This window comes from Octopus sinensis, linkage group LG16 (assembly GCF_006345805.1).
Source record: "Octopus sinensis linkage group LG16, ASM634580v1, whole genome shotgun sequence".
NCBI classification, from domain to species: domain Eukaryota; kingdom Metazoa; phylum Mollusca; class Cephalopoda; order Octopoda; family Octopodidae; genus Octopus; species Octopus sinensis.
Genome location: NC_043012.1, coordinates 27,175,094 through 27,195,737, shown reverse-complemented (window position 1 = coordinate 27,195,737; position 20,644 = coordinate 27,175,094). Strand labels below are relative to the sequence as shown.

The 20,644-nt window shown below is 36.1% G+C and overlaps 1 protein-coding gene across 4 annotated transcripts in view; it reads left to right on the top strand.

Moving 5' to 3' along the window:
• The window catches only part of LOC115220276 (myotubularin-related protein 10-B-like), a 120,608-nt gene that overhangs the window by 34,615 nt on the left and 65,349 nt on the right, over positions 1–20,644 (top strand). For all 4 annotated transcript variants that reach the window (XM_036509938.1, XM_029790387.2, XM_036509939.1 and 1 more), the window contains one exon: positions 16,701–16,776. In XM_036509938.1, the coding sequence (XP_036365831.1) occupies positions 16,701–16,776 (76 nt within the window). The remainder of the gene's footprint in view (positions 1–16,700; positions 16,777–20,644) is intronic.

Genomic DNA, 20,644 nt, shown 5'->3' with positions numbered 1-20,644 from the left:
TGGCACGAACCCAAACTGCATCTCATCTAAACTAACTCTCTCTCTAATTAGTTGGGCTATGACCCTCTCTGTAACCTTCATCACCTGATCCAACAGCTTTATACCTCTGTAATTATTTGTATCTAGGGTGTCACATTTACCTTTGTAGCAGTTGACTATTATGCTGCTACACCAGTCATTGGGTATGACTCCTTCGTGTATCACCTTATTTACTATACGGGTGACTAGGCTACAGCTGACACTACCAGATATTTTGAGCATCTCTGCAGTGATACCTGATGGGCCTGGGGCTTTCCCTGTCTTCATGCTTCTAATTGCCTTAACTACCAAGGAACTATCAACTCTGATAGCTGGTCCCTCTGTTAGGTTAACATTCGGCAGACTCTCTTTATCCCATTCATTTTCTATATTCAGCAACCTTTTATAGTGGCATCTCCAAACCTCTCTCTTTGCATCCTCATTTAGCGCAAGTGAACCATCTTCTGTGCAAACACACTTCTCTCGTACCACATTACAATTCTCTCTCACACACTGTCTTGCAACGCGAAACACCTCCAGTCTTTGGTCCTCACGGTGCAGAACATTGGCAAATTTTTTCTTATCTGCTTCCCTTCTGGCTGAATACACCTGTCTCCTAGCTTCCCTTTTAGCAGTCTGATACAATTCCCTGCTACCACCATTCTTACAGTGTTTCCAAGTCTGTCTCTTTTCTCTAATAGCCCTGTCTACAACACTGTTCCACCACCACGTAACCTTGGGACGAGAGGGGACTTTGCACCAGCCACAGATCTGGTCTGTGGCTCTCAGCAGGTTGTCCCTTAGAAACGTCCAGTTACCCTCTACCCCATGTGATACTCTATCCCCTTCTACTTCGTCAAAGGCTTCAAGTAGCATGTCCCTAAATCTCTGTCCATTCGCAGGATCTTTAAGCTTCCAGATCCTTCTTCTCCATGTTGGTCGTCTTCTGGTTGTCCTCCTAGTCCTGATCCTAAAGTCACTAACTACCAGTCTATGTTGTGGGGTACATCCTTCGCCTGGGAAGGTTTTGGCACTTATAAGTAGCCATCTCTCCCTTTGCCTGGCAAGAATGTAGTCAATTTGGCTGGTATGTTGGCCCGATCGGTAGGTGACTAGGTGGCTGGTAGGTTTCCTGAAGTTAGTGTTGCAAATCATAAGATTATTTGCATCGCAGAACTCCAGCAGCCTGGTTCCCTCCTCGTTGCGGGAACCATAGCCATAGCCTCCATGTACGCCATGGAAGCCCCCAGCATGTCATCCAACGTGACCATTGAAGTCACCAGCCACAAAGAGAAGGTCTCTGTCGTTCGTCAACGAGGTAGTCTGCAGCAGTGTGTCATAGAATCGGTCTTTCTGTCCATCGGGTAACCCCGGCTGAGGAGCATAGGCCGATATAATGGTTGCTAATCCATGATGAAGCACTAATCTAATCTTAAGTATTCTGTCACATACTCTGATTACCTCAATTACTTTATCTACCCATCAATTACTTTATGTATTTGTGTTTCTCTGTTTGTACCCCCATCATCACTTGACACCGGTGTTGGTGTGTTTACATCTCCTGTAACTTAGTGGTTCGGCGAAAGAGACCGATAGAATAAGTACTAGGCTTACAAAGAATAAGCCCTTGGGTTGATTTGTTCGACTAAAGTTGGTACTCCAGCATGGCCACAGTCAAATGACTGAAACAAGTAAAAAAAGAAATTACATCAACATCTGAATGTTCATGCAAAAACATCTATGTACATACTTAATACATATAAAAAAACATACGTGTATAAAAAATATATAAACATATGCAAAATGACACACAAATATACAAATACTTTCATATTAACACATATAAAGTATACATACAATTGTTTACAATATATATATTATACACTCATAGAGATAAGCAATTATGTTAAATACAGGGTGTCCCAAAAAAATGTATGCACACTTTAAACAATTGTAAAGTAGTTGTTTATTAAAAGACACTTCATTTTCAAAATTTAATAGAATCTACAGACATTATTTTATTGTTTTGTCAATGCCTGTTTTCAAACTGATGTCCGGTCTGGTCCAGGCACTGCTGACAACGCAAAGGAATGGAATCACAAATATCACAAAAGAATTTGTTTGGTATTTGTGTGCACTCTCATCCAATGGCTGCTCTCAAATCAGCGACTTGTATGTTTCATAGCGTACAATTTGTCTTTAAGGTATCCCCATAAAAAAGTCTAGTGGTGTGAGGTCTGGTGAATTCAACCATACCTCTTCATCCAATCCACCTGTTTAGCAAGATCTCATCAAGGAAGGATCTAACATAGCAATGGTAGTGTGGGGGTGCCCCATCTTGCTGAAAATAAAACGCCTCATCTTCAAAGTCTTCTCTAATGCTTGGCATAACAGACTGTTGCAACAAGTTCAAGTAAATGGGACCAGTCACAGTAGCATAACAAAAGAATGGTCCAATTAATCCTCTTGATGATAAACCACACCACACAAATATCAAATTAACATGGTGTTTCACCATAACATGCAGATTCTCAGGACCCCAGTAGGTGCAATTGTGGCAGTTAATTGAACCATTTAATTTGAATGTGGCTTCATCACTCCACACAATCTTTGTTGGAAAGTGTGCAGCTTCTACACATCGTTCCAAGTACCACTCGCAATGCTGCACTCTTTCGTCTGGATCATCATCATTAATAGCATGGACTAATCTTGGAATGTAACTTTTCCATTGACAATACTTCAAAATGCATTGGACAGATGATTTTGGAATACCTACCTCATGACTCACTTTGCCGCACAGATTTTCTTGGACTTTGGTGATTCATTTCCAGTACTCCTTGCTTTGTTGGGGTTGTTGATGTTCAGGGTCTTCTGGAATGCTTATCGTGAACATTCTGAACAGTTCCATCAACTTCAAACTTATCTCTAATTCAAGTGATAGGGAGTTGCATTGGTGGATCTGTTTGAAACTCCCTCCCCAACTGTTTTTGCACTTCAACTGCATTTTCACACTTCCAGTATCATTTTAGAATTAATTTTCTTTGTTCAAAGCTTAATCTGACTGCCATCATTAAATCTTATAGGTTTCATCTGGAAAGATAAAATATCAATTGAGTTATCAGCTGCTAAAGTGTGTATACATTTTTTTGGGACACCCTGTATATACAAACAAGAAAATGTGAAAAAGAAAAAAGAAAATTGTATATAGTGATAAATGAAAGAAATTTAGGATGAATGAAGGATTATAAATAATTAAAATATGATTAAAATTTAATTGCCGACATAATATGGCTGTTCTGGAAGGGACGTTGTTACTGTTTATTGGCCCCAAGAAACATCGTTTCTAGCTAGCTATACGACACGTTATCTGTGTCCTTATATTTTCGAACCAGGAATTCGGTATCCCTGCCCAGCACAAAACAACATCTGTGGACTAGATTCAGAGTTATTGCTCTTTATAAACATAGAGTAGCTGCTTGGCGAGGTGGTGTTGCTGAATTCACGGTTTGAATATATAAATTTCAAAGTGACACACAGCCACTGATCTATAAATAGAAATATATAAGGACACAGATAATGTGTTGTATAGCCAGTTAGAAATGATGTTTCTTGGGGCTAATAAGCAGTAACAACATCCCTTCCTGGACAGCCATATCATGTTACCAATTAAATTTTACTTTGAAGAAATGTTACTATATGTCTCTCTCTCTGAGATTTAGAAATAATACTATTTCTATTTATAGATCAGTGGCTGTGTGTCACTCCAAAATCTATATATCTGAACTGTGAATTCAGCAATGCCACCTAGCTAAGCAACTACTCTGTGTTGATGAAGAGCAATAACCCTGAAACTAGTCCACAGATGTTGTTTTGTACTGGGTGGAGGTGCTGAATTCCTGGTTTGAAAATATAAGGACACAGATAATGTGTTGTACAGCCAGCTAGAAATGATGGTTCTTACTGTAAGTCTCTCTCTCTAAGAGATTTAGAAATAATACTATTCCTAAAATATAAGTATTATAGATAAAATTGCTCAGTGAGATAGGTGGCTGTTGAAAGGTTTTCGAGTTTAATAAACTCATTTAATAAAATTACAATTTTATAAAAACTGAAAGTTCTAGCTATAACATGCAAAACAAAAGTGAATATGAAGCACAAAAGTAAAATAATATAAAATAGAAAAAAAGAAAATGAATAAAACTTGCAAGACCTTCAGAAATACACAAATCATCATCATCATCATCATCATCATTTAATGTCCATTGTTCAAGCAGTCATGGGTTGGATGGTTTGAGCAGAGTCGGCTGAAGGGCTGCGCCAGACTCTAATCTGATTTGGCATGGTTTTTACTGCTGGATACCCTTCCTAACACCAACCACTCCAAGAGTGTATTGTGTGCTTTTACGTGGCACTGGCATGGGTGTCAGTCAGTTGCATGACACCGGTATCTGCCACAACTACAATTACATCTGGCTTGATGGATCTTCTATTCAAGCACAGCATATTGCCGAAGGTCTCAGTCATTTGTCATTACCCCTGTGAGGCCCAACTCTCGAAAGGTGCTTTTTTACGTGCCACCAACACAGGTGCTAGTTGCATGACACCAGCATCGGTCACATTATCTCCGTGAGATTCAATGTTTGAAAGGTGCTTTGTACATGCCACCAGCACGGGTGCAAGTTACATGACACCTGCATCAGCCACGACTATGATTTCACTTGGCTTGATGGGTCTTACTTGATATTAAGTGATATTAAAATATTCTTTCTGGACATGAGCTTAAAATATATGTTTATAAGGCAGTTGGAAAAAACCACGGACACAATGTTGTTGTATTGAGCAGCAAAAAAAAAAAATTAATTAAAACAATCAGAGGAAGATTGTTTGTAAAAAAATATTTTTAAAGAAGTGGGGAAGTGCACAATAAAAATGGAGATATATAGTAAAGTCCAAGTAGGCTATCCATATGAAATTGTTTGACAACTCACAGGTTATCTAGAAGCATGTGTGCAAAATCCTAGGAGCTCCATCCTGTGATTTAATACATTCTTATCCAGGAAAAGGATGAAAAACTTCTTGCTCAGACATTGAGTTCCTGTATGATCTGTGCTTGTATGGGGTAGCTTTCTCCAATATGAACAATAAATTTTAAATGGGAAGAACATGCTTCTTTTAACTGCCATATATGTTTAGCCAGGCTTGTTGCTGACCTATTTTCTAGTTACTTGAAAGAATTCCTGTGCAAAGTTTTGATGCTATTTTCTAGGGAACCTGTGTATGTTTTGTATGGATTGGTGTTGTCCAGCTGAACCTTAGCTCTATATAGTGTTTTTAATTAAGCAACTTCCATCTAAAGGACAACTAACTGAGTCTTTACAATTACATATTGGATTAGGTTCTTCTGTGGCACCATTAGTTTTGTTGAAGATGCTTGTATTATGTTTGTTTATAAAAGAGGTTAAGTTTTTGCAACAAAAATAGCTCACCTTTTGCATTTTTCTATTAAAAATTCCATGATATTTGTGACTTGCTAGAACATGTCTAGAAACTAGATTTAAAAATTCTCTACCTACATTGCTTGTAAAAGTAATGCTAAAAGTTTGATTTTACCATGAAAGCTTTCTAGTCCTAGTTCTATGAGTCCTACTATGGTTACTTCCTTTATCAATACAGTAGATCTCTGAGAACCTACTATTTTGCAGAGCATCATTATAATATATAATGGAGAGGCATTGCAAAAGGCTGTCTCTTTCAATGACATTGATGAAATGTGCTTTCCTATATCACTTACCATATTTCTAAGAATAACAGGTGGGTGATTAGATCCTTTATTAATGTAAAATAGCCTTTCAGTAGACTTACAAAAAAAGCTTAAAACTATCCGGTACTAAATTTAGGTTAATGTCTAAAAAGTTAATGCTGCTGAGGTTTGTGTCAATTGTGATTTTCAAGCTCATTGTTTGGAAGAATCTATAATTCTCCTTGTTTGTTCGCACATTGCATTTTAGTTAGTTAAAGAGAGGTGAAGGTGGAATGAGAGAGAGGGGAGTGAGGGGAAAAAGGAGAGATGAAAGACGAGAGAAAGATGTATACATATGTATATGTATCTTATAATAATTCTGCTTGTTCCTCCATTACTGTTGTGGCGAGAGTCATTGACACCCCTGGCGGATTGGAGAATGAACTACCTGAACTTTTACAAAGAGCAGAGGTCAGTAGTAGTCGAGGGAGAGCATTTTGGTAGTCTTGTGAAGTACGTCATGTGAACACACTGATTAAACCTCCACTGCATAATTTATCTATACAAGATATTCGAAGCTTGCATAGGATATTAAGATTTTTTTTTGGTATGAATCCAAGGAAAATATTATTTTAACCCTTTCGTTACTATATTTCTGACCAAAATACACCCCTCATGAGTTTCAATTAAATTCTAACATAATCATGAATTTAGACTAGTTTTATTAAACAACTGTAACTTTCTTACTTATCGACATATTAATGTGATATTTGGAACATAATTGAAGAAGGGGTTCTTAATGAATTCTATTGCATAATTTTTGTCTCAAAGTGACTCTAATTACAGGTAAATCCAGGTAAACTGAGCAAAATGTAAAAATATTTTAATTTTGTTTAAACATTACCATAGAAAATTAGTCCCCAGCTAATATTTAATTGAGGTATGCAACAAAATTTTGATATAGAAGAATTGTGCACACTACTAAGATTATCAGTTGAATTTAATGCACAGAAGAACAGGTGTGCCATAAAGGTAGAATAAACTAAAATACTGGAATTTGTTTTTGAAGAAAAACTAGAAAATTAAATACAACTGAATGAAATATACGCACACACATACATGAATACACAGGAACATATATAATAAAGATTTACAATAGAAATTAAATCAAAACTTGTCACTCACCTTACAGGCAAATTAAAATAAAAAGTTAAACTAAGTAAATTTGAAAAACATTTATACAGTCTAATTATACATCATCATCATCATCGTTTAACGTCCGCTTTCCATGCTAGCATGGGTTGACGGTTCAACTGGGGTCTGGCAAGCTCGAAGGCTGCACCAGGCCAGTCAGATCTGGCAGTGTTTCTACAGCTGGATGCCCTTCCTAACGCCAACATACATACATATATACAAATAATATTCACTCAATATTTCTATCATCGAAAGTTGTAAAACATCCCACTCTACATACTGCAACCTTGCAGAATGTATATTGGAAAGATGTTTCAACTGGCCGTCCACTGGGAGTTTTTCTTTGTTGATGTAGATATTCATGGCACTGCCTTTTGCGACCCCTGATTTTTTCTAATTTATGTAGATTGGCTAAACTCTCTCTAGCAGGCTTTGCTTTTCCTTCCTGCAGTTATTTTTTTTGAGGAATAACCTGCCCTCAACTGCAGATGGTCACACTTCTTGTGAACCCCTCCTGATTTGGTATATAATATAAATGCATTTACAATGCTCATGTTTACTATATACCAAACCAGGTATCACCGCCATTTATTACCCGGTCTACCAACCGGATAATAACTCATCATCTGGTTCAGCCAATCCACACCGTCCATGTACCTGTTATAATCAAAGTTCACAAACGGAGCGCCATTTTCATCTACACATGGTTGTGCACAGGTAGATAGAAAAATTTATTTGCCTCTTATCTCTGTATGCGGTCACTAGCAGATTTCCTTTCTGCCATTGGATTATTTCACCTCATTCTTTTAATTTTGCTTTTTTTATATCCAACGGCAGCCCCTTTCTACTAGCAATTACTGTAGCATATGTATACGTTGCCACAGCTTCTAAATCCACCGCAAGTTTGACCGAACTAAAAAATCAGTCAAAAAATAATATACGGCCCTGGTTATGGTATGGAAGAGATAAATTCCAGACCACATAGTACCCTAAGCCGTGCTAACTAACATTATTGTCTCTTTTCTCCGTATAGAAGCTAAATCCACAGCAGTACCCAGTATTTGCTTCACATATTTTCTAAACTTTGATCCCCCATTTCGTGGGCTTTCCTGGCGGAAGGGTACCCTTCCTTTATACCCCACCATTCCCTCATCGACATATAAGTATCCCCCAGGGTTGTAAAATGTTTCATATGCATTTTGAACGCAGTTGATGAGGTGTCTTATTTTAAATAAGGGATCAAAGTTTGGTTCTCCATGTACTGGGGTACTGCTAGTGTATCTCAAATGTAAATACTGGTTCGGTTTCACAAATCGTATTTGGGTCATAATACTGGAAACATAGTGATTACCAAAAGGTTCCTGATTGCTCCAGCAATTTGTAATTCTGGGTAACTGTCTTATACCCATAATAATATTTCTGGAAAAAAATGCCCATATTTCATCTACAGTTGTAGGAAAGCACAAGCCATCTTTTTTTCCAGATTATTTGCATTCTGCGTAACGGTTTGTTTCCATAGGGATTGCTTCAAACAAGCATGCTGGAAAAAATTTGTTAGTAAAAACTTTTTTGAACTTATTACTTCATTCTGGTGTAAAATTATCCTCGCTGTTGATGTCACTGCTTTCCGTTTCTTCAGGATTGCTGCTTTCGGTTTCGAAAACAGAAATATCCGATTCATTTTCGTCCACCACATGCTTTTGCACTTCATTCATTCTTCTCCTCGAAATCTCCATATCTTTATTTGAAAAGCCTTCAAATTTGAAATCACTGCTTGATAGCATCAAACTCCTCTCAATTTTGAAAGTTGAAAAAAATTACTGCTGATAAAAATGTAGAAAAAAATCTTCCAAAATTCACTGAGTTCAAATATCATGCCAAACAATGTTGGATACAATAACTCAGCTGTTAGCAAAGTGAAATCACGTGTTTTAATGAATGTACCAACGAGATTTGGGTTCAAATATGCATTTAAATAACAATCGGTTCTCTCGGCTGGCTATGGCCGGGTTGGTCTAATGAACCAAAAAATATTTTTCGGCTGGCTACGGCCAGGTTAGTTATGAAGAGTTAACATGGAAGATTTGTTGGCTCATGTGGTACAGTTGCTTCAGTAACAACAGCTGTTACAACAACAACTACAACAGCAACATCAACAATACCAACAGTTACTGGAAGTAATGTTGAAGAAGTCTGAAAATACTTCAGGTTCATTCTCATCAGACAGTGTAGCTAATTCAGTTGAAGAATTTATTTATAACCCAGAAGAAGGTACTACTTTTTCTTCATATTTTAGAAGATACAAAGAAATCTTCAAAGAAGAATGTAAAAACTGGAATGACGGGAAGACAGTGTGACCACTTTTAAGAAAGTTATCCCCTGTCAAACAAGAAAAATACTGTAACTATATTCTGCTGAAGAAACCAGGTGAGAGTTGTTCCATTGAAACAGTTAATTTGTTATTGAGAGTTTTCAGTGAAAGAAGTTCCCTGTTCAGTACTTGTTGGCAATGTTTAAATTTGATTAAAAAAAAAGATGAAGATTTCGTCACCTATGCTGGAATCGTGTGTGAAAAATTCAAATTAAATGAATTAACCCCAGATGCAAGAAAGGTAATAAAGGGCTTATGTAGGGGGAGGTACTCTATTCTATTGTTGATATTAAGGTGGAAAGCAATTCTTCTTGTTTCAATATTCACCTCTTTATATAAATGATTGTCTGCCTTCTTATAAATGACTGTAATGCTATTGGAGAGAAATCTGGTATGGCATCCAGGTTTTTTGTTTTATTGGACTGTACTAAAATTATATCTGAGTTCCTTATGTGGTTAATCATATAGTCTCCTGAAATGCATTCTTAATCTTGAGAAATGCAATTATGTTGAAAGAACAGGCATTTACAAAGCAATGAGAAATTACTACATAATTACTGCCAATAACTTTTAACACACACACACACACACAATACGATGCATTTTTAATACAGTTTAGTATTCATTACTAAACACAGTATTGTCATAAATACTGTTATCCTATTTACGTTTATGTGAAGTGAAAAACTGAGCCTATCTCATCCACATTATTGTTATCCTTTCAAGGCAAATTGAATGAAAGAAGTGTGTTTTTTGTTTATATATAACATGCAGCTATATAATTATATATTGATACATACAAAATGAAAGTGAAGCGAAGTAAGTTGATATGTAGATATATAATAGCAATGTAATCTTATTATTACTTATGTTAACCCTTTCGTTACTAACCCGGCCGAAAAATTTTTTGGTTCATAATACCAACCCGGCTGTTGCCGGCCGAGAGAACCTATTGTTATTTAAATGTAAATTTGAACCCAAATCTCATTGGTACATTCGTTAAAACATGTGATTTCACTTTGTAAATAGTTGGCTTATATTATCCGACATTGCTTGACGTGATATTTCAACTCAGTTAATTTTGGGAGATTTTTTTCCACATTTTTTTCGGCATCGATTTTTCTTCAACTTTGAAAATGGATAGGAGTTTCATGTTATCAAGCATTGATTCCGAATTTAAAGCTTTTTCAACAGAAAATAGGGAAATATCAAGAAAAAGAATGAATGAGGTCCAAAAGCACGTGGTGTACAATAATGAATAGGATATTTTTTTATCCGAAAATGAAAGCAGGGACAGCAAAGACAATTTTACATCGGAATGAAGTAAAAAACTTTAAAAATGTTTTTATTAGCAATTTTTCTGAGGAGATAGAGTTTATCTATAGTCTTTCTTAGGAAGTGAAACCATTAGACTTTTATTTTTTTCAGTATGCTTGTTTGGAGCGATCACTGTGGAAGCAAACTGTTTCGCAGATTGTAAACAAACACAAAATGGGGGATCAAAGTTTGGAAAATTTGTGAAGCTAAATACTGGGTACTGTTGTGGATTTAGTTTTATACAGGGAAAATAGTATTAGTCAGCATGGCTTAAGGCACGATGTGGTCTGGAAGTTATTGTTTGAAGCGATCAATGCGGAAACAAATTTACGCAGATTGTAAACAAACACAAAATGGGGGATCGAAGTTCGGAAAGTTTGTGAATCAAATACTGGGTACTGCGTGGATTAAGTTTTTATACAGGGAAAATAATGTTAGTCAGCATGGCCTAGGGAACGATGTGGTCTGGAATTTATCACTTCCATAACCAGGGCTGTATATTATTTTTTGACTGATTTCTTTAGTTCGGTCAAACTTGCGGTGGATTCCAGTATTTCAGTTTATTCCACCTTTATGGTACACCTGTTGTGCATTAAATTCAACTGATGATCTAGTGATGTGTACAATTCTTCGTTATCAAAATTTTGTTGCATACCCATTTGAATATTAGCTGATGATTCATTTTCTATGGTGATGTTTAAACAAAATTTTAATATTTTTACCTTTTGCTCTATTTACCTGGATTTACCTGTAATTAAAGTCACTTTGAGACAAACGTTATGCAATAGAATTGATTAAGAACCCTTTCTTTAATTATGTTCCAAATATCACATTAATATGTTGATAAGTAAAAAAGTTACAGTTATTTAATGAAACAAGCTTAAATTCATGATTATTTTAGAATTTAATTGAAACTCATGAGGGGTGTATTTTGGTCAGAAATATAGTAACGAAAGGGTTAAAGCAACAGGCATACATACACAAATGTTTCCCACTGACTTTGTTTCCTCATAACTTCCAGAAAAATAGATATGTTTTAATGAAATTTTCTTCAGGTGATGTAGATTCGAATTATATCAGAATTTGTTGTGAAATAAATTTTTGCCCCAAAAATGTATGTATCTGTGCTATCCCAACAAATTTTGTTTTCATATTAAATTCCATTATAATTGTAATCTATACACTTTAAAAGGTATTTGTCGAAATTTTCATTTAAAAACATCCATTTTTCTGAAAGTTATGACAAAACAAATTTGATCTGTGTGAATTTTCTGAAATTCCTCTCCCGTCTCCCCTGAAAACATTTTTGCATGACAAATTCAGATATAATAGGAACCTACACCATCTGAAGTGTATTTGTAGAAAGTTTCATTAAAAAAATATCCCATTTTCTGGAAGTTGTGAGGAAAGAAATTAATTGAGGTACATACGTGTAAGTATGCTGCAGCTAACTCTGGCCAGTTACTGTATATCTGGAAAATGGGTATTTTTAAGTGAAAATTTTAGCAAATAGTAATGCCACACTTTATAGGACCCTGGGTTTACAAGTTTTATTTTATAATAAATATAAAATGGTTAAACAGCTATTTTCTGGAGTAAAATGACGGCATAAAATTTCAGTGTCTTAGTTTGCGTGTGTGCTTTGTTGAGAGGAATTATTATAAGCTAATTCTTCATGTCACATATTTCATATTGTGTGGGAGTAATTGACTGGGAAGATAGAAAGAAAGATGTCGCAAGAGGACCAACAATGGATGAGATGATGTCACATTGGTAAGCAACAAGGCACCTTCCCCTTTTTTTATGTTGTCTGAGGAAGAAGCAAGTTGCACTGCTATCAGTAGTGTGAAGTGATCAAAGCTGGCGAGAGATGGGTAGAATCAACATGTGATGACAGCTGAATTATCTGGCCATGGTTCTCGATTGCAGCTCGAGGCACCTATATAGCAACTATATTTTCATGCTTTTAAGCTACTTGGCATTTTTTAAACCCACCCATTATGTCTAAATGAAAGTGTACAACGGACACCAATGGGAACAAAATGAAACAAAAATCCATCACTTTGGAAATGAAGTATGGAATTATAAAAATGCACAGTAGCAGTACAACTGTGAAAAACATTTGTGACAAATTTTCACTTATAAACTCTCTATACAATTCTCAAAGAAAAACAAGAATATTTCTCTCAAGTGAGAAATGCACAGCCTTTGCAATCAACCTGGGCTTGTAAAAGAGATGCTGGAAACATTATTCCAGAAACGTAAAAAGTTTTTGGAAAAATTTATTTCACTGCAAATTTCGATATAATTGGAAAGAACACCATCTGAAGCATATTTGTAGAAAATTTCCTTAAAAAATATCCATAAGAGCATCCAACTGTAGAAACCAAACCAAAAAAGACATAGTGCCTGGGCAGCTCTCTACCTGACCAGCTCCTGTCAAACCATCCAACCCATGCCAGCAGGGAAAACACATTGAATAATGATGATATGTGTGTGTGTGTATACATACATACATACACACACACATTTTATATACTTGAATAATTGTTGATCTCATGTAAAAGTGGACCCACCTATTTTTGGCAAAATAATTGGGAATTTTCCATAGACCCTGTATAAAAGTCGACCCTAGTATTTCGTGAACAACAGGACAACATTTGTGGGTACAAATATCATTGTTACAAAATTGTGTGGCTACTTTACTGTAGCCAGCTCTGTAGGTGGAATGGTTGGTGCTTATAATGGAATGCTCAGTGTTTGTAAAACATCATTTGATAGTGAACACTACACATCTATTGGTGGGTGCTACATCACCATTACTAAAATGTATGCACAGGATATGCTGCAAGCCTGCATACATCTTCAAGCACAATAAACATATTTGTCAAACACTTGTTTACATGGTGAGAAACGTGTTTCACAGACAGCACTATTGGCAAACAATTGCAAATGCCGCTGTCTGAATTTGTACAAAAGCATGACTTTGGTAAGCCTAAAAACATTAAATTAATCTCTAGATCAGTGGTTCCCATGCAACCTTTATATTTTCCTCATCTCCAGATACAATAAACATATGCGTCATATGCTCATCTGTTTACATGGTGAGAAACATGTTTCACAGACAGCACTATCGGCGAACAACAGCAAACACCACTGTATGAATTCGTGCAGAAACATGACTTTGGTAAGGCAAAAAACATCAGAGGTTCCCAAACTTTTTTTGGCATGGAATCCTTTGACATTATTTTTAAAAATGTGGGATCCCTGATAACTTTCAGGGAACCCTGGGGTTTTGCAGAACACACTGTGGGAATCCCTGCTCCAGATTAACAACCTTACACTATATTATGAACATTTACTGGTAACTGCACATGACATCCTGCAACTGTTTTTTTTTTTTCATTTCTGTGAAGAACAACATGTACACAGAACGCAACACACTGTTTACTTTATAAGAATCCTGTGGCAAATGCATTCCATGAAATGGCAGCTGATCGTCAGCATGAATACGATAGCACCTAGGCCGAAATGCATTAATGTTGTATTATTACTGCAAGCTTTATACTGATCTGTTTTTTTTTTATTTCAGCTCTTGTGTCATGGCATAACATAATTTGCACTGGTATTCCTTTCTGCTTTAATGCAGCATTCAATTTGATGTACAGCTCTTGTATGGGAGTCAAACCAATAATTTTTATCAGAGAAAAATAGCTTAAAATGTGATGGCAATTTAAACATTAAAAAAGTAGGTGAGAAAACAGAGGGCAATGAAGGAATTTATTGTGAAAATTTTTAAATATCAGGTCAGACTCAGGTCATAATGTCTCTTTGCAGCTCAGCTAGCCTCAGTTTTTGTATAGCACCCATGGAATACAGTCGTATAGCTGAGGGTTTAAAATTTCTCCATCTTACATAAAAATGCCCTCCAGAAAAAATAACAAATATACAGCAGCATTCAAGCTAAAAGTTATTGAAGTTGCTGCAAAGACAAATAAATGTGTAGCAGCAAGAGAATTTTGTGTTTCAGAGAAACTTGTGAGAGACTGTAGAAAGATATTTAACAAACTTCAGACAATGCCAAAAGGAAAATGTGCCAACAGAGGAAAACCTAGCAAGTGGCTATAGCTGGAGAAAAAAGTTGCAGAGTGGGTACTTGAAAATCATCAAAATGGAAAGTATGTCACTTGTGAAGCCACCTGAATTCATGCACAAAAGGAATCAAAAAAGGATGGAATTTCAGATTTTAAAGCATGTGTTGGTGCACTAGGTTCCTGAGACATTATGACTTAGTACTTCGGCAGAGAACTAAGATCGCACAAACGCTGCCTGCTGATTTAGATAAGATAATACAGTTTCATCAGTTTGTAATCAGAAAGCAGTAGAAAGAGGGGTATGCATTATCATGTATTGGGAACATGGATGAAAATGCCTGTTATTCTTGGTATGCCAGAGAATAGAATTGTGAATCAAAAAGGAGAAAAAACAGTATTCATGAGAACCACTGGCCACAAGAAACGTAAGATTACTTTAATTCTTTCATGTATGGCTGATGGTACTAAATTGAAACTGATGGTTGTTTTTAAGAGAAAAACTGTGCCAAAGGAGAAATTTCAAAAGGGAATTGTCATCTATCACTTTAGGACAACCATTAGATGTTAACATCAATAGGCCATTTAAGAACATGATAAGAATCAAGTGGAATAACTGGATGCATGATGGAGGAGAAAAAAATGTACACAAAAGGAGGTGATGGGCTCCATCACTACCTCTGATTTGTGAATGAATCGTCGATTCATGGAAGGAAATAAAATTTGAAAGTGTTGTTAGATCATTCAAGAAACGTGAAATTTCAAATGTATTAGATGGTACAGAAGACAATTGAGTATGGGATGACATGGATGATGTCCTACCTCTAACTATGGACAGCAAGGATGAAGATGAAGAGAATCCTTACAATGATATCATTCATCCTGATTATTATGTCACTGATCTAATAAATAGAAGCATTATTATTTCTAAATCTCTCAGAGATTGTCAGTAACAGTTCTTTAAAGTAAAGACTATTTGCCAACATAATGTGGCTGTCCTGGAGGGAACAATTGTTACTGTTGTTTAGCTCCAGGAAACATTGTTTCCAGTTGGCTATACAATACAATATCGTGTCCTTATATATTAGAAACTCAAAAATTTTCAGCCAGATTATGGTTGTGTGATAACTGTTTACTCAAAGTAGCCTCCCTCAACTGCAACCGCAGTTTGAAGACAGCTCCAGAACCTAGTGCATGCATTTCTCACTGTGTGTCTGGGAACATCTTCAATCTTGGCCAGCGGCTTGACCTTGGCAAAGTGGTTGGTGTCTTTCTTAACCATGCCCTACACATAGTAATCTATTGGATTACTATTTAAGGAATTAGTCATCAAAATTCTCTTACACTTATTTCTGACTCTTTTCAAAGGTATGGCAAGGAGCCGAATCCTGTTGCTGCACATATAGTCTTCCAACTGCAACCCTCCCCAGCCAAGGATTGACCACAGCCTCCAGTAACTTTACATAACTGTCTAAGCCTAAGGCCCTGTACAAAGATATAGAGAAAGAATTCTGGAGGTCAGACACAGTCAGAATGTCTGCTGAGTTCATTCCTGTTGGTCACGGTTTTGTAGTCTCTGTTGCAGCTTTCCATGTCACATCTTACAGCCTTTACAGTGTTTTTAGAGCCCTGAGTAGCTGTCATGATGTCAGCATTTTGATACCTGGCACAAATCAATGTGATATTCAGATGACTTCTAGTCCTCCACATCAGCTAACTTTTTTCCAACTACAACTTCAGTCCTTAGGCTCTCCAATACCATTGACTGTTCGCCAATATATCAAGCTGTTCTTGGAAAAAAGAGACATGAAAAATTGTGAAATTTATGAATTTTATTTGGTATCTTCTAGATATCATGACAATTTATCTGCTATTTTCATTTACTGTACTTTTTTACCAATTTAGTTGTAATATGAAATTGAAACAATTCAATGCAGTGTTTTAGTTAATTTTGTTTTTAATTTTATAGCCTGAAAATTTCTTTGAGTCTGCAATAAATTCTACTAATGAAATTCCATTTACAAACATAGACTGCATTTATCAAGGTATGTACTCACCAATATATATCCTTTCAAATATGTTTGATTTATTTTTCTTTGTATCTTGAAAGTTGTTTTTTCTCTAATTGAAAGATTTTAAAAATTTGGCTTTTATCATTAATTTCACTGAGTAATATAAAAGAATATTTTCTGACCAGTCTTTATTTATTTATTTACTTATCTATTTATTTATTTATTTATTTATTTCACCTATTAAATCAGACAGCTTATAATATAAAATAACATAAAGCAATCTTCAGTATCTTTTTCGTCAGACTTATTAATTTAACTGATTTGTTAATAATGTAATTCAAGGCCATATATTGATCCTTTCATGAGATATTTTATATGCTTCTTATGTGACACTAAATTTTTATAGTTTCTTCTACATTATTAAAAAGTTGAAATACAATCTGCATAAATAATTGCCTATAGACTATTTCACTAGGATGCTGAAGATTTAAAATATCAACAAAATATTAAGCCAAGGAACACACATTTTATTCATGTCAAACAGTTTGATCTGATAAAGGATTAATAATTAATAATTAAAACTATAAGTGTTTAAAAAATTTTATGTTCATCATCGTCATCATTCATTATCACCATCCCCACAATTTTTATAGTATTTTCCAAGCTAGCCTGGGAGAAGATAACGTGATCTGAGACAGTTCTCATTTGGATTTAATACTCTCCTGGATGAGTCAGTGGTTATGTATGTATGGTCCAAAAATAAAGAATATGCAAAGACAAGGTGAAAGAACAACAAACAGTTTGTTAGGTTGATAGAGATGGGAGTCCAGCTGGCCTCTGTGCAAGGCCAGTCCAAACACAAACAGATGTTGCGGAGAATGACCAGTTGAGTGGAAATGGTGGTGACCAGAGTGTCATTTCCTAATCTAATGTCCCAAAGATGTTCAGCAAAATAATCAGCTTAGTGCTGGTCAGTTTGTCCAATGTTTGGGAAGTGGCAGAGAAAGTAGATCAGATTGTTGGAGGTGCAAGTGAATGAGATGGTGAGATGGTAGGGGTAGTGGTGAGTACTAGTAAGGACAGTGGTTTTAGAAAGAAAGGGACAGGTGCAGCAGTGTGGATGAGGAGGGCAAGGAGCCAGGTTGAGTACCAGGAATGGGAAAGAAGCTACGAACTAGTAGGTCATGTTGGTTGCTGGCATGTTTAATGGTGGTGAAGGTGGAGGGGGTCAGATTGGAGTTGGTCGAAAGCATATAAAATGGTGTGTTGGAGGGAAGGGGGTGGGTGAAGGTGTCAACAGACTGGGCATGGGCAAGGGTGATTTGAATAATGATGGTGAGGTTGTATCCCCGTTGAGGTAAGTGACAAGCTATAAGTTAGGACTTTGTCACAAAGTCCTGGTCATCATTACAGCGCTGATAGCATTGGAGGAACTAGAGATGGCTAGTTTGGTGTGGGTAGGAGTGAAAGTCTGGGCATATAGTGGATGGAGGTGGTAAGAGAGGAGTGGTTGATGGCAACAGAAATATCTAGAAAATTAACAGGTGTTTGAGAGAGAGCAGGAGAATTCAAGGACAGGATGAAAGAGAGAAAGGAGTTAAGTTGTACATATGAGTGTGAGATCATGCTGATAGATGTCTGACTGTATAGCTCAGGAGTGGGACCAGTAAACTGTGAGGACATTTGGGTCTCAAAATAGCTGAGAAACAGGTATGTATAGTTGGAGCCCATTCCCATATCCACAACTAATGGTAAAATTCTTCTATAAATGTTTCCCATCATTGTCAACACACTGTTGGAGACGTTCATGAAAGTTATCGATAACTCTATGGATCATTTCTTCTGGAATGGTTGCTATTTCTACACAAATTGCACATTTTAATTCATCAATAGATCGAGGGCGATGACTGAATACTATTGATTTTAAATATCCCCACAAGAAGAAATCACATTTAACCATTCCAGAAGAAATGATCCATAGATATATCGATAACTTTCATGAACGTCTCCAACAGTGTGTTGACAATGATGGGAAGCATTTAGCTGATTTAATTTTTAAAACTTAATGAAATAAAATGGCATTATATGTACATTCAGAAAATAAATTTTTTCTTTTCATTATTTCTTATTTTGTGCTTTTATCAAGCCTTCAAATGTGTCAGATCATTTTGGTCCACCCTGTATATCTATATATATATATTATTTTAATTATTATTGAATATTACTTCCAAGTACACAGGAAAAAGACATTCAAATTAGATGCACTAAAATGAACATCTCTCAATGTTTAATTCATATATATAAAAGTAATTTTAGAGACAGAACCGCCTTCAACTCAATCAACACTGAAATGTTGTATACCCGACCACTCCATAAAATGTTAAAAATTAAATCTTATACTAACTATATCTATTCTGAATCTTGTATTTTCTGTTTATAAGAAAGTACGTCAGTATTGATTAGATATGAGGTATCTAGTTTCAATACTTATTCGGGTCGACATACCTCTAGTTTTCAGGTCTGGATTCCTCAACATTTTTCACTATCCCTATCTCTTATATACTACAATGATACTCTATATCTTCAATATAATCTTACTTAACATATACAAATGAATAGAAATATAAATAAAAATAATAACTGAATATTAAAACTTTGAGGAGTAAAAATTTAAGGAATAAAAAATAATTAAAAATTTAAGGAATAAACATTTGAGGAAAAAGCCTTTACGGAAAAAATTTTAAAGAGAAAAAAATGCGAGTAAAAATTACGAATAAATGTTCCAAATAAAGAATTGTGAATAAACAAATACGAAAAAAAATGAAACAATAATGAAATAAAACTAATGTTAACTTATCTTTTCTTTCCTTGGCGAAATTTAGACATAGCTACGTCTTGCAAATAAGGTAAAATCTGCGTTTGATAATACCTATGTATAGGAGGTACTACAAATAGTAGTTAGTATAAGATTTAATTTCTAACATTTTATGGAGTGGTCGGGTATAAAACCTTTTAGTGTTGATTGAGTTGAAGGAGGTTCTGTCTCTAATATTTGATTTAATATATATATCCTTAAAATCCTTAAATCCATAAAAATGTTTTAGCCCGAAGGCCGCGGCCATGCTGGGGCACCACCGCTGAATGAGCTACACTAGTTTGTGAATCCATCTCTGATACGTGGCACTTGATCAACAAGGGAGTTCGATGCTGCTGCCCGCATCCGCGTCTCCTGTCGTGAGGTAGGTTCATCTGGGACTCCCAACAAGAAGAGATCCAGTTTAGTTTTAAAGAAACCCACATCCACACAATGTAAGTCTCTCAGGCATTTAGGGATGATGTTAAAGAGCTGTGGTCCTCTGAAACCCAAGCTGTTGCAGTATCTGGACCTGTATTTTGATGATGATGTTGGAATCCTTGGCACCACGCAGCGGCGCCCCGTTCTGCGGTTGGAGTAACTTTGAATGCCAAAGTTTGGGACAAGACCCTCCAGGATTTTCCAGATGTATATCACTGCATATCTCTCCCGCCTCCGCTCCAGGGAGAAGAGGTTTAATACCTTCTGTCTTTCCCAGTAGCTGATATTTTGCATTGAGACGATTTTCTTTGTGTAGCTTCTCTGAATTGCTTCGAGTTCTGCTGTTTGTGTTATATTGTGTGGTGACCAAAGTTGGGAGCAGTAGTCCAAGCGGCTGAGGACGAATGTTTTCCATAGGATCATCAGTGTCTCCTTCTCTCTTGTTCTGAAAGTTCGGAGAATCCATCCAGCTAGCCGTCTGCATTTTATCACCAGATTAGCAATATGCATTTGGCAAGATGCATCATTGCTCATGTCAATGCCCAGGTCACGCACTGATTTTGACTCAGGGATTGCAATTCTTCCTGGGCCAGTGTATCCAGTCTT